The following is a 14284-nucleotide window of genomic DNA, read 5'->3' on the forward strand; positions in this document are numbered from 1 at the left end:
CTTTCTTTCTTTCTTTCTTTCTTTCTTTCTTTCTTTCTTTCTTTCTTTCTTTCTTTCTTTCTTTCTTTCTTTCTTTCTTTCTTTCTTTCTTTCTTTCTTTCTTTCTTTCATTATTCTATGATAAATTGCAGCGTCTCTACTGTCTTCTGCTCCAGCATTATCAAGGGCTCCTTCAGGCTCAAGCTCTCCATTTTTCTCAGCTTGGCTGGACCCAAGGAGACTGTGGCTTCTTCTACTTCCAGGCCAACATGAAGCCTTATAGTGCAAGGTGTAAGATTTAGCTTCCCAGCAGATATCTGGTAACTGTATAAGGGAGTTAGTGTTCTGAGGGGCAAATGCAGACCAATAACAGATAGATGAGAAGGACTCTCTTTTCTCTTTCTTCCCATTTCTCATAGATTTTGTAAAGCATGGCGATTCCATGTAGCTTTCTGGAAGATATCCCATGTGACCAAGCAATCAATTTATGAAGCTATCACTGAGTCATAACAAATGACCCCCCTTTTCTGACTCACACCCTAGTCTTTCAAACAGCTTTATTGAAGTATAATACTGTATGATTCACCCATTTAAATACTATATGATTCACCCTCTTAAAGTGTACAATTCAAAGGTTTGTAATATATTCATTGAATCATGCAGCCTTAACCATGAATTTAGAATATTTTATCGACCCAAAGAAAACCTCATGACCAGGAATAGTCACTCTCCATCCCTCTCCCTCCATTCTCCTCTCACCAGGGGCCTAGGCAACAGCTAGTCTACTTTCTGTTTCTACAGATTTGTTATTTCGGACTTGTCACATCAATATAGTCTTATGAAAGGTGGTCTTTTGTGACTGGCTCCTTTCACTTAACATAACTTAGCATAATGTTTTCAAGTTCATCCATGTTGTAGCATGTATCAGCACATCATTTCATTGGATGGCTATTCAACATTTTATTTATCTATTCAACAAGTGACGGACACTTGAGTTGTTTCCACTTTTTGGCTGTTACAAATGATGCTGCTAAAAAAAATCATATACAGGTTTTTGAGGCAGGAGTGGAATTGTTGGGTCATGTAGTTTTTCTGTTTAATATTTTGAGAAACAGCCAAATCGTACCATTTTAGCTTTCCACTAGCATTCTATAGTGTTGCACTACATTCTTGCCATTATTGGCAGGATTGGTTATTATCTGTCTTTTTGTTTGTTCATTTGCTTTGTTTGCCATTTTAGCATTCCAGTAACTGTGAAGTGATATCTCATTATGGTTTCGATTTGCATCTCCCTAATGACTAATGATGTTGAGCCTTTTTTTTCGTATGCTTATTGACCATTTGTACATTTTTTTGAAACATGTCTTTTCAGGTTCTTTGCCCATTTTTTAATTGGGTAATCTTTTTTATTATTGAGTTGTAAGAGATCTTTATGTATCCAGGATATATGTTCCTTATCAGATATTTGATTTACAATTGTTTTTTTCATTTGGTGGGCTGGGTTTTTTTGTTTGTTTGTTTGTTTGTTTTTTTCATTCCTTATTAGTATAGTTTGGAGGAAAAAAATTCTATTTTGATGAAGTCCAACTTGTCTTTTTTTTCTTTTCTTTGTTGTAGTTTTGGTGTGTATAAAAGAAGGCTTTGTTTTATCTGTAAATGAGTTCTTGATTCTATTGTCTTACTAAGAAGTTTCATCTAGATACTGCCCCTCCTTAACAATTCCTACCTCGATTTCCCAATATCTTTACTTAGTTTGTTGAGGGAGAATCATCTACACTCACTCATGTCAACGAAGAAAAAAATACAAATCATCCTGCAGTTTGATATGGAAGAGGTGTTGAGATAGTGAAGATGAATAGTAATTCTCATTTTCTATGGAGTGCTATCCATCATTGAAATAGAGTTCTTATTTCTCATATAGAATTAGAAATGTGGTTGAAATAATAAAAATTAACATTTATTAAGTGCAAGATAGTATGCCTGCTCTATGTCATTTATACTTCCAACAACTTGATGAGGTAGCTATTATTATCCTTCTCCTTTTCACATAAAGACACTTTGAAAGGTAATTAGCCTAGGTCACCGGGCCAGATCCATAGACTCCATCTCAAAATTCTTCCATAAACACTCTGTTGTATTGCTTCTTTTGAACAAATAGATCTTAATAACAAAATTCATAAAATGAAAAATTTAGATGTACCATAGAGATTTTTGAAACTGAGTTTTTAGATCTGTTTCATGGAGCTTGTTCTTCTGATAAATTGTGTCTTTCAATACCACACAAAGTTTATGGAGAACTGGGATTTCATTCTTTCTTTGAATTGTTGCTCACAGAGTCCAGTAATGTGTTCTGCGCCTGCGACCCCCCATTGATAGACACTAGAGGACATAGTGTGCCTGTCCTGGTTTACACTTATGGCCTGGCATATATTGATAGCTTTTCTTAACTCTCAAAAGTGCCCTGGTTGACAATGACATGGTGGCCTTAAGAGTTTATCACTGAGCATGCCAAAGTGTCCTATCACAGTTGCCCACTAGGTGTCAGCAATGGAACCCACAGAGAACACTCAGGAGGAAGCATTTCATTACAAAAGTCAAATCAGAGCAAATAATTAAGTGCAAGAGCTACCTGCAGCCTTGGCTATTCAAAACAAGGGCGAGAGCAGGTGCAGGACAAGTCGCTCCTTCCTGGGCTCTGGTGCAGAGGGAAGGCTTTCCTTTCTGGTTAGAGGGAGTCCAACGATATGTGGATGGTGTTCTTTTTCATTTCCACTCACGAGATTAAAACAGTGTGCAGAGAAGTGAGGAAACAGCCTTGAATGAAGAGATATTCTTTCCCTTTTCAAGCCATGATTGGATACAGGTCCCACAGGTAACACCGTGGTCTTCAACAAGTATACTGAATGGTTTTATTTGAGCTGGAAGCTGAGTTGCCCGAACACAAATCTTTTAAAGAAGGTTTGAAAACATTGTCACTCGGAACTCAATGACACACTCAGACTCTACTTGGAATGACCCACAGATGGTATGTATGTTATCTTTGACCAGGTGGATGCCACTGCTCTCCGGAAACCCTTCTCACTTCAGAGGTGTGGCACACGACAACACACAGGGTAGGAGAAGCCCGCGCCATGGGTTCTCAGGTGCCTTTTCGTGTTTGGAATTGGTGGCTCTTGCTAGTGGCCCTCAAGTGTTCTGAAGCTACCTCTGATTTGAATGAATCCACTAATGCCACTGCTCACCATGAACATAATGTCCGATTTGCTGCTGCCAGCTCAGAGCCAGATGAGGAGATATCTGTTTTTGCACTGGATTATGACTACGTGCAAATTCCTTATGAGGTCACCCTCTGGATACTTCTAGCATCCCTCGCAAAAATAGGTAAGTCTTCAAGCACCTGCTTGTGGGAGTTCTCCAGGTGAGATATTGTATGTGAATATGCGGAGCTGAGTGGGTTGTAACTGTTACTGCTATTACATCAAAAATTCTCTTCCCTAAACTCAAGGAAAAGTCATAACTGCTTTTTATAAAGACTTTTAATGCTTCAGAATTATGCTTTGAAATTTAAGAGCATACCTTTGGGTCCTGAGTTGTTTTGATTTCTTTTCATTTTAGGATGACAACCATGTGACATTATTTGGCATGCAAAAATCTCAAGGTCTATGTTTTTAAAAAAATACCATAGAGTAAAGCACATAGACTTTAGAATGATGCCCACTGGATATTTCAGAAACCACATAATGATTCTTCTGTAAAACATTCTTCCTTCGTTCTTGGCCATGTAACCGGGGGCTTCATCAATGGCTCCCATAGTTGATAGTTTTTTTTTTTTTTTTTTTTAAGGTGAGGCAACCCTTGGTTGGCCTCAGAGATTGTAAGGACCTTGTCAGCTTACAATCTCTTGGTTTTTTGTTTTGTTTTGTTTTGTTTTAATTTTTTAATTTTTTTTTATGCCTATAGCACCTGGTCTTCCTTGGTGGTCTACCATCCAAGTACTAACCAAGCCTGACCCTGCTTAGCTTCCGAGATCTGATGAAATCGGGCTTGTTCAGGGTGGCATGGCTGTAGACTCCATTGTTGATTCTTTACAAGTGGCGTGTGCTCTCTTCAAATTGACAGAAAGCAAGGAGCATGACAATCACAGATGACTCTTATATCACCCAGCAACGGGATATGGGAGCATATGAGATGATATCTCTCAGTAAAATACTGATTTGTACCCGGGTCAAATGAAGCCTGTGGGGCACTTCTGGTTTTCTTTGTGAAATAAAATGAATTCAAGCAAATGAATTAAATTCTAAGCAAGATTCTTTGTACCAATAACCAACCTGATGGTTTATACTCTGTGACCATTTAATCCCTAACTCCGCCCCTTGTCTCCTTAAAACCAGTTTATTCCAAAGTGGAAAACTGTTACAATTGTCTCTATTGTTAAGTATAACAACATTTGTTACTTGAGTAGATAAATTGCTTTATTGGAATCTATAAAGCATTGCAAGGCTCATTTACATTTTTCCTCTAGGATGGGTGTGAAATATGGGTTGAGCCATGAGACCTGGCAGTTAACCCCTTGGCATCAGAACTATGGTCTTTTCATCTAACTACCCATGTGTCAGGGATACTGCTGTATTAATTATTAATTATATTTGACATTCATTGAGGGGATCCACCTGGCTGGAGCAAGTTTTGAATCAGGAAGAGTATTGGGGGAAGAGTTGGGAGATGATTTTGACCAAATAGTGGAGGGCCTTGAGTTCAAGGCTGAGTATAGGTTTTCTCCCCTAGGCCATGCATGGGGAGCCATCGAATGTCTCCTTACAAATTTTCAGTTTCAGCCGTCCAAAGAGCATGTGGGTTTCCTTGACCACAGCTTTGAACTTCTCCATTCACTGTAGAAGGCAGGTGAATACAACAGAGCGTCATTAGTATCAAGAGACCCTGTCCCAAACCACATGCCTACAAGGCCTCCTTCTAGAGTCCTGCTCTTTTCATTTCCTTATGACAACTCTACCCCCAACACCCCAGCCCCCTTCTTCTTCATCTCGTCTTTCCAGTGCTTATTTTAGCCACAGGGAATTTTTTAAAATAAAAAAGAGAAGCCCATTGGGTAAATTCCTCAGTGTCTCCCCAGTTTGGTCCTGCTTCCAGGAATCGAGTTTCATGAAATGGAGCCAACGTTCACCTGCCTTAAGCCAAGCTGCACCTACATGGTGGCAGCAGAGAGAGGCTTCGTGCCTGTAAGCAGGGCGCAGTCAATGGAAACGCTACTTGCATTTCATATTTCACATCTCTTCTCTCCTTCTGTGGTGGACAAGGAAGTCAGTCACTCTGAGATTTTATGGTTCCAGTGCCTGAAACTTAAAGCGCCTCAATGAGATAACAAAGTTCCACCTAATGGTTAAAGCCGGCCCTTGCATTCCATTCTGCCAAGTGATTCAAAAAACATCCTTCTATAATGTTCCAAAAAGTGGAACTAAAGTAAAAGATAAACAAGAAAGTCTCTAGTGACTTTGTATAACCTTTGCTCTATAATATCGTTCTTTTGTAACATGCGTAGTTGGTGTTTTAAAAAGGCTTGGGGAGAATTGTTTTTCTGTCAGAATGCCTACCAGGCAGTGCCAGATTCATCTGTCTTCCCCGTTAAACTAAGTCTTCTGAGGCCAGGGACCACAGTCATTTCCACACACTGCACGGGTGCTCAATAAATGTGGCTTGCTAGAATGACTGAATAAAAGACTAAATAATAATAATGACTATTAATTATATTTAATTCAAGTTTTTTATAACATAGAATCTGGAAAATATATATGGATCCTTAAGTGTTAAAGTTATATAAAAAACAGGTGAATGTGTACATAAAAGTACAAGCCCAGTACTTAGCACATAGCATATATTTAATAGACGTGGTCTTCCTTTCATATACAATATAAAAATTATCTGAATTCTTTAAGACTAGAGAATATAAAATTGTATTTGAATAAGTATAACCCAGCTGATAACCTACTTAAGTTATTTTCTTTTTTTTAAAGTATATTGGATCACAATAACATGAAAACCAAGAACATTTAAACCAGCAGTTCTATGAACAGTAGTGTCCTTACAATACTATAAACTTACAGACACACCGAGTCTGGCCACGTCCAATACTTCTAAGTAACAATCTAGGTTTATTGCTAATATAAAACCAAGATAAAATATATACTTTCTGCAGTGAGATGTTTACTGATACAGAATGCAAGCTTCTTTTCCATGAAAACATCTTTATTTGCATCAAAAAGAGATCTTAGAAAAAATTTCACAGATGAACAAACCGGAACTTAGACAAAGTGACTGGTTAGTCAGTGGCAGATTTAGTTCCTGATTCCCAGACCAATTTCACCCATTACTATGAAGAGGAATGGCGGGGGTGGGGTGGGGAGTGGTCGGGGAGGGACCGTCTCTAGCATTGTTTGGAAAAGAAAACTTAAGATCCGCATAAGATCACTTGGATGTTCTCACTGTCCATGCAGTTGCCTGAAAGGTGTTAGACTCCAGCAGTGAAGTGACAATATTGATGCAGGACAAGGCAAATTTCCGCAATTTGGGGGGGCAGGGCAGAGCAGAGACCAAACCCTGTACCGAGAGAAGAAGAGGGTCTTTTGGCAGAGAGTGTAGAAAGAATTCAACACACATGCCAAAGTTAGAGTCAACAGGAAAGTTTATTAGAAAAGGGATAGCACTCCACAGACAGAGCGTGGTCTCTCAGAAGCAGAGAGTGAGAGAGACAGTGAAAGAGACAGTGCGAGAGATAGTGAGAGAGACAGTGGCACTGAGAGGAACCCTGAGTGTTCGGGGAATTCAGTTTATATATCGTTCTTCAGTTTCTGTGAGTTATAGTTTAAAAAACTTATTAACTCGTTTCCTTTGATGTGGACATACAGTGAGGGGAAGAGCATGTAGCTGTGAAAAGATAAGAATAAGTAGAGTGAAAGGCCTGCTGGCAGTTCCCAGCCTTTAATCCATAGGTCCCCCAATGGGTTCAGCCATAGGGACAGACTCTGTTGGTTCATGTTTCCCCTCCACAAGTGTGGGGAATGGGTTGTTAGCAAATCCCAGTTGAAATCTTCCTTTGTTCTGCAGGTATACTGCTGGCCTGGCTGCAGGGCTGATCAGCATATTGCAGTCTCTAATTGTGGCTTGATTAACATTTTAATTCTCTTGTCTCCTCCCTACATTAATATTATCTCTATAGAAAGCCATTTTTACTTGACCACTTCTCAGAGATAATTTGACACCCTTTGTGTAATTTAATCCTTCAACAAATCACACAAGAGGTCTTCAAACTAACAATGTCCATTTAAGCTTCATACCTTCCTAGTTCAAAATGAGTAGCAGTTATGAAGGAGCATTCCTGTCTCTCTTCTTTCTCTCTTGGAGTGCTCTCTCTCTAAAACGGACAATTTTGTTGTCCAATTATGTAAGTCCTAATTATTCTCCAACAACTTGTTTAACTTCTGTTCCCATGTAAAATCTTCTCTGATGAACATTTAACCTGTTCATTCATTCATTTATACACTTAGAGATTCTTTCAGGAAACAGACCAGCAGTTATGTCGTAGACACCTTGCTCAGAGAGATGTCTGTCATTTTACCTGCATTTGAGGAGTTTAGTGGGAGAGATAAGTTATGCACAAAAAAAATGGTAGAAAGGGATGATTGTTGTTAGATAGGTACAGTTATAATAATTCACAAGAAGGGATGTTATTTCTTTTGGAAGAGATGAAGAAAAGCTTAACCTCAAAGATTGAACAGGACTAAAATAAGTTGAAGAAAAGGACGATCCAGGCAGCAACAACAGTATATAAAGACAAGAAAGGTGGCCTGGCAGGCGAAAAGGCACGTGGGTGGTTGTGATGTAGGATGTATAAAGATAGAACAGGTGTGAGGAATACTGACTTGGAGAGAGCCCCCGGGGACCTGCTGTGCTCCAATCTCTTATCATATTTGCTAGTATATTCATTATGTGCTTCATTGTATATTTACACGTTATATTGTTTTCGTCTTCTTATTTTTTAATGTCTTGTTTCTAAAATGTCAGTAGTTGGACTAGTAGAAAGCATGCTTGGTCCATCTTTTCACAGTCCTTCTTCCCAGCATGTTAGTCCTGGCCCAGGGGGTGCTTCACAAATGTCCTCAGTTTGAAATCCTTGAGATACGTTGCATACCTTCGGAGTTGTAGGTGGAGAATAAAACAATCCAGTCCACACAGTGTGGAAAGTCACCTGGCAGTAGGATGTAGAATGGACTGCTAAGTACTTGGACTTGGGCAAAGCCCCATTAACACCTCCAGTTTCTGCTGCAGAGGGGTGCCGAGGCTCAGATGGATGCCAAGGCTCAGATGGGCCAGCCAATTTGTCCAAGGTTCCATCTGCTTGGCTTTACGAGGCCTCCTGTGCAGCATCTCCTGGACTCTTGGCAGCCCGACCCTGATATTAGCACATACGTAAATGCGGTTCTCTGCTCTTCCCCAGGCTTCCGCCTTTACCACCGACTGCCGGGCCTCGTGCCGGAGAGCTGCCTCCTCATCATTGTTGGGGTTCTGGTGGGCGCCATCATTTTTGGCACCGACCACAAATCGCCTCCAGTCATGGATTCGAGCATCTACTTCCTGTATCTCCTTCCACCCATCGTCCTGGAAGGTGGTTACTTCATGCCCACCCGGCCTTTCTTTGAGAACATTGGCTCCATCCTCTGGTGGGCAGGCTTGGGGGCCCTGACCAACGCCTTCGGCATTGGCCTTTCCCTCTACCTCATCTGCCAGATCGAGGCCTTTGGCCTCAGAGATGTCACCCTGCTTCAGAACCTGGTTTTCGGCAGCATGATCTCCGCGGTGGACCCGGTGGCTGTCCTGGCTGTGTTCGAGGAGGCACGTGTGAATGAGCAGCTGTATATGATGATCTTCGGGGAGGCCCTGCTCAATGACGGCATTACCGTGGTGAGGTGTCAATGATATATCCCCAAGGAGCCCAGGGTCCAGGTGGGGCTGGAGACAGGTGTCTGCCCTTAGGGCTAATGGAGGAGGCTGAGCAGGACTAGGGCACAGCAGGATAGAGATTGGTTGCCGTCTATGCAGTGTGGTCCAAGTTTAGGTGACTTCTCTTAGGATCTGTATTCTGTACAGCAGGGGTTCCTAACCTTTTTGACACCAGAGACTGGTGCTCCTATGAGCATCTAGTGCCTGAGGATCTGAGATGGTGCTGAAGCAGTGATACTAGCGCTGGGGAGCGGCTGCAAATACAGATGAAGCTTCATTTGCACATTGGCTGCTTACCTCCTGCTGTGCAGCCCTGTGCAGCTTGGTCTGGCGTCTGGGGACCCCTGCTGTACATAATTGCTCACCTACAATGCTTGTCATTCAATAACACTAACTTCCTTAAGGAGCAGAAAAAAGAGAGAACGATTCATTCTCTAGTTAAATTTAATTTTTTACTTGGCAAGCAGAAACTGTTAAAATCTCTTCTGGGTTTGTACACTGAGACAAGCAGTAGCTTATGTATTATTTTCTCTCATTCATGGGATCTCACCCTCATTCCCTTTATATGCTTTTAATTTTTTTTAACATGCTGCATTAAATGATAAAGTTCAATAAAAGATAGGGGTAGGGAGAGAGATGACAGGATTTGCAAAAATGTGTTAACTTGTCCATTAGTCTCAATTACATGACTCACATGGAAAATATGAAAGAGGCATTTTTGCTCAGGAGTCTTTCTGGAGAGAAGTCAAGGACTTACAGGCTAAATCAAGCATTAAGGCCCAGAAATGTCTTTGGCTGATGGTGGTAGAATATTCTGTACTAGCCATCCCATTGCTCAGTTCCGTTACATTATTACAAACCTTCACCACTTGTTAGCGTATGAGATTTTATATGTATTTTGATGTACTTTTCTTAATTTCGAATTTATATCACACTGCATAATTGATACTGGAATGTATTTGGAGTGCAAAAGAATCAAACAGTGAAAAATCATACAGCATAAAAACAAGAAAGCCTCTATTTGCCCCTCCCCTCATCCTCTATGCAAGAGGCAACCCCTGAGATGAGTCTGGCATTCTCCCTCCCTGTCCTTGTTACATGCACACATATATGGACGTTGATGTAGATATATATTATCTTACATAAATTGGGTGAGATTATATTATTTGTGTTGCTTACTTTTAACAAGTCTTAGAATTCTTTCTAGGTCTTTTCAATTGATACACAATATTTCATAGATTAAATTTACTATCATTTATTTAACCATTTCCAGATGGATGAATATTCCGATTGTTGCCAACTTTTCACTTAAAAACAACGTCACAACAAGTATTCTTGTTTCTGCAGGCCTCTTTTTGCATTCGTATTTTTATAAGATATATTCTAGGAAGTGAAATTTCTGTGTTCCAAAGTAGGTACATTTAAAGATTTGAAAGATTCTTGTTTTAATCGCCTACTCTTCATCAACTGATGAGGATAGGATTCCCACTCCAGGGTTAGGGAGTGCCACGTGCCACTGGGCAGATGAGATTAGTAATAATTTGTCAGTCATAGCCTGGCGGGGCAGGGTGTAGTGGAGGATAATGCAATCGGCTTGTTCGAATAAGTGCATGGACTGGCAGGGGACCGACACCCACTACTCAGGGATAAGCAGGAACCACACCTGATCCTCTTGAGGGTTATTGGTTAGGAGACCTTTATCCATGGGGTCAGATTGAGGAGGGAACTTGCAGTTACGCCATTCAAGACCCTCTAAGTTTTACCAAATGTCAAGGTAGCGCAGAATATTGGACCTTAATTTTAGTCCTTATACCACAGCTGACTGGATTTTCCAGAAAGTCTCTCTGTGCTTACATTTCCATAGACAGTGTATTGAGTGCATATTTCCTTGGATCCTGTCAATAGGGACGTGTTTTCTTAATGTTTTCCAATTTAATGAACAAAAAAGGATTACTCATGTTTGTTTTCATTTGCATGATGATATTAAACATCTTTTCAATGATTGTGGATCCTTAATGTCTCTCATGCTGTAAATTGAAAATGCATATCCTTTTAGCATTTCCAGACTTAAAAACAATACAGAACACCCAGTTAAATTGGAATGTCATATAAACTACAAATTTTTTTTATAAATATGTCCCAATTATTGTAGGCAAATATTGCATCTTGACAATTTTTCTTGAAGTTGTCTTGTTTATTTTCAATTGACTTGAAGGAACTCATTAAAATCATTCAAATTCGAAACTTCTAAATATTGCATAAAAATAAAATATTTTCTCCCATTCTGTCACTTAAATTTCTTATATTATGATATCTATCATTCTATATAAGTTTTAAATTTTTATAAAATCCAACCTAACTAAAACACTTTTATAGCCTCTGGGTTTTATAATTTGCTTTTGAAGATTATGCCTAGCCAAAAGACATGCAAATGTCGTGTTTAAAAAATTTTCCCCCTTTACAATTAATTATTTACTTGTAACTTAAATAATTTATCTGGCATACAATATTTTATCTGTACAAAAATGTGTTGTATAGAGGGGGAAAAAGCTCTTGAAAAGAAATCCAAGACATTTGAGGTGGGTTTGCCAGGTGAAAGAGGCTCACACCTGAAGTCAGAAGTTAATTTATTTATTCATAATGAGAATCTCTAGCTCTTGAATGAGATACAAGAGTCACCAGGCTTGCGCATACTTTTGATCTCGGTATGTGTCACAAAAAGCCAAGTTGTCAGAAAGTTTCTAGGGAAGCCTGGACCCCAGACTGCCATAGAATTTAGATGTTTATAGTTTCTGAGAGTGTGATCCTCAAGACATGTACTTCAGAGGGCTTGATGAGTATTCAGATGTCCTAAATCTATCCCAGACCTACTACTGGCCTAGACTCTGTGGGAGGGAAGCTTGTGAATCTATGTTTCTAACGAGCTCTTCAGATAACTGCTGCCATTTGAGAACTACCGGTTGATTGCCTTTAGGTTGAGAGAAGCCGATGTATCTGGACCTAAAATGATGATACATCTAGAACAAAGACTGCACACCTGGCCTCAGAATGGGCTAGATTAGTCTCTGAGGTCTCCTTCCTCTAACCCATTCTTTCTTTAGATGTTTTCATTGTTACAACAGAGTGAGTGTTCTTAGCTGAGAACCTATTCTATTTTCTAAGGTGGCTCCATTTCCTAAGGTAGCCATAGTGTATTCATTTCAGTTTATCTCCCAGACATAATGTTATCTCACTTATATCTGAATTCTTTGGGGGTACTTGTTTACTGTGACCCCCACTACTGGCAATGCCATTACAAGTGCTTATCTGTTATAACATCATGCCACCTGTTGGTGGCCCATGCTGAGGTAATTATTCAACTTTTCCTTCATAAATTATTAGAGAATTCTAGAAGCGACTTTCTAAATAAATACCAACTCATTCATTTTCACAATATGCACTCTTTCTTCATCGGGAAGTCCATGATATAATCTCCAAAAACTCTTGCCAAGAAATAGTCTTTATTAATTACTAATAAAAGCATTTGACTCTGCTGCCTCTTTGGTGTTGCCTTGAACTTGAGAATCTGACCTCACCCTGGATTTTGTCTTGATTTTCCATCTATAGCCAATCGCAGCTCCGCTTCTGGTTGGGGTTTCTTTGCTAGCAACATTTGTTTGACTTTCCCAAAGTTGAATTGCTTTCACTTGGACATTTTTTTAAACGATAATTTAAAAATAAAATTATAATTTTCAAGTGACCAGAGGATCCTTTGAGGGCACTGCCCTGACCTGTAATGGGCAGAGCTACTGTTGTGTTGGCTCTCAGGAGCCTGCCCACACCTCACTCTTGGGTCACTCTGTGGTCACCCACAGCACAGTGAGTATTAAGTGTGTGCCGGGGCACTTCTGTGTCCCTTCGTGAAACCAGAGAAGCTCCAGGGCCAGATTTAGAAAGCAGTTTGAAAGCAACTGGTATTTAATGCAGTCCAGTCATATTTTGAGCTAAGGACCTTGAACCCACCCTTTCATTGAGGAAGGAGCCTTCTCAAGGGCAGCTGTCACAAGCATGCTGTTTCAGCAGAAAGTCTGAGTCATCTAGAAAGTGACCTGTGATTTGTGGGTTACATGTGACAACTCTATAAACCTTTATCCGCTAAAGAGTTGCCTTCTCACTGAAGAGAAGAAGCTGCTCCAGAACTGTCATAATATAGATGAATCCGATTCTCCAGGTCTCTTGTCCCATTTATTTCTCTTCTTTCTGAATACTTTAAGTTATGACTCTTATCACCAGAACATACTCTTAATGGTGGGCAAAAGGAACAGAGACAAAACTCGAATCCCTTTAAAATAATAAGTGGTATCCCCAGTTGAAGCTCATGGCAAAAATCACAGCAGGAAGAGAGGAACCGCTGCTATATCCCAGCAATCCATGAGGTCGCCTTTATACTTATTATTTCATTAAATCCTGACATTTTACTATGAGGAATAATTTATACTCCTATTTCCCAGATGAAGAAAATAAGGCAAAGGAAGTTAAAATGAATATGAGGACATACTGGTTGGCCAATGACAGACTGAACATAGGTACTGAGGTCTGCCTCATTCCAGTCTCTTTCCTTTTATTCCTAGCATTTGAATTTTTAACTCATGGAGCTAGGTGGGACAGCAGAGATCCCATGTGTTGCAGATGGGGACCCTGAGCTCACGTCCAGTTAGCGGTGAAGCCAGGGTTCTTTCTCCAGATCAGAATCGGCTGGGTTGGCCAACTCCGATGTGTGGCTCCAAGAAATGGTTTGACTATCTTTGTGTCTCATTTCTGAAAAATTGAGGATGATGATATTAGCTCATAGGGTCACTGGAAAATCTATATTAAGCTCTTGGTACAGTGAGACAGTGAGTGCCCAGCATGTAGTGAGTACTCAATCTTTGCTGGCTGTTATCTTTTTATTACATCAGTTCTTGGACATGGCACGGTGGTTGGCTTGCTCTTAATAGGCAGTTGGCTTTAAATATGGAACTACCTCATTTATTATGGGCATATGGCTCTTATATTCCTTTTTGCTTTTTCTGGATCAATTTGCTGAATAAGCCGCAAGATGAAGACAGCAAATTTTCTGTAACCTCTCATCCCTCCCCGACTCTCCCTCCCCCAACTCATCTAAAAGGTCCAAAAGTCCATAATGGGCCAAGGCCGGGATCTGACCAGGTGGCCTGGCTCCAGAACCTGTCTGCTCCTAACCACTACTCCATACTGTCTCTTCCCCTCTCCTCTCTGCTCCCCGCCTTTTTGTTTCCTGTTTTTCTCTCTTCCC

At 40.2% G+C, this 14284-nt stretch overlaps 1 protein-coding gene and 1 pseudogene across 1 annotated transcript in view; one reads left to right on the forward strand and one right to left on the reverse strand.

Annotated features, from left to right (window-relative positions):
* Positions 1-3110: 3110 nt before the first annotated feature.
* SLC9A4 (solute carrier family 9 member A4) overlaps positions 3111-14284 on the forward strand; it is a 53307-nt gene continuing 42133 nt past the window's right edge. The window contains exons 1-2 of the mRNA XM_006920804.1: positions 3111-3360; positions 8489-8952. Of these exons, the coding sequence (XP_006920866.1) occupies positions 3111-3360; positions 8489-8952 (714 nt within the window). The remainder of the gene's footprint in view (positions 3361-8488; positions 8953-14284) is intronic.
* LOC112470094 lies at positions 3931-4049 on the reverse strand (annotated as a pseudogene).

The sequence above is a fragment of the Pteropus alecto genome, unplaced genomic scaffold (assembly GCF_000325575.1).
Source record: "Pteropus alecto unplaced genomic scaffold, ASM32557v1 scaffold288, whole genome shotgun sequence".
Lineage (NCBI taxonomy): Eukaryota > Metazoa > Chordata > Mammalia > Chiroptera > Pteropodidae > Pteropus > Pteropus alecto.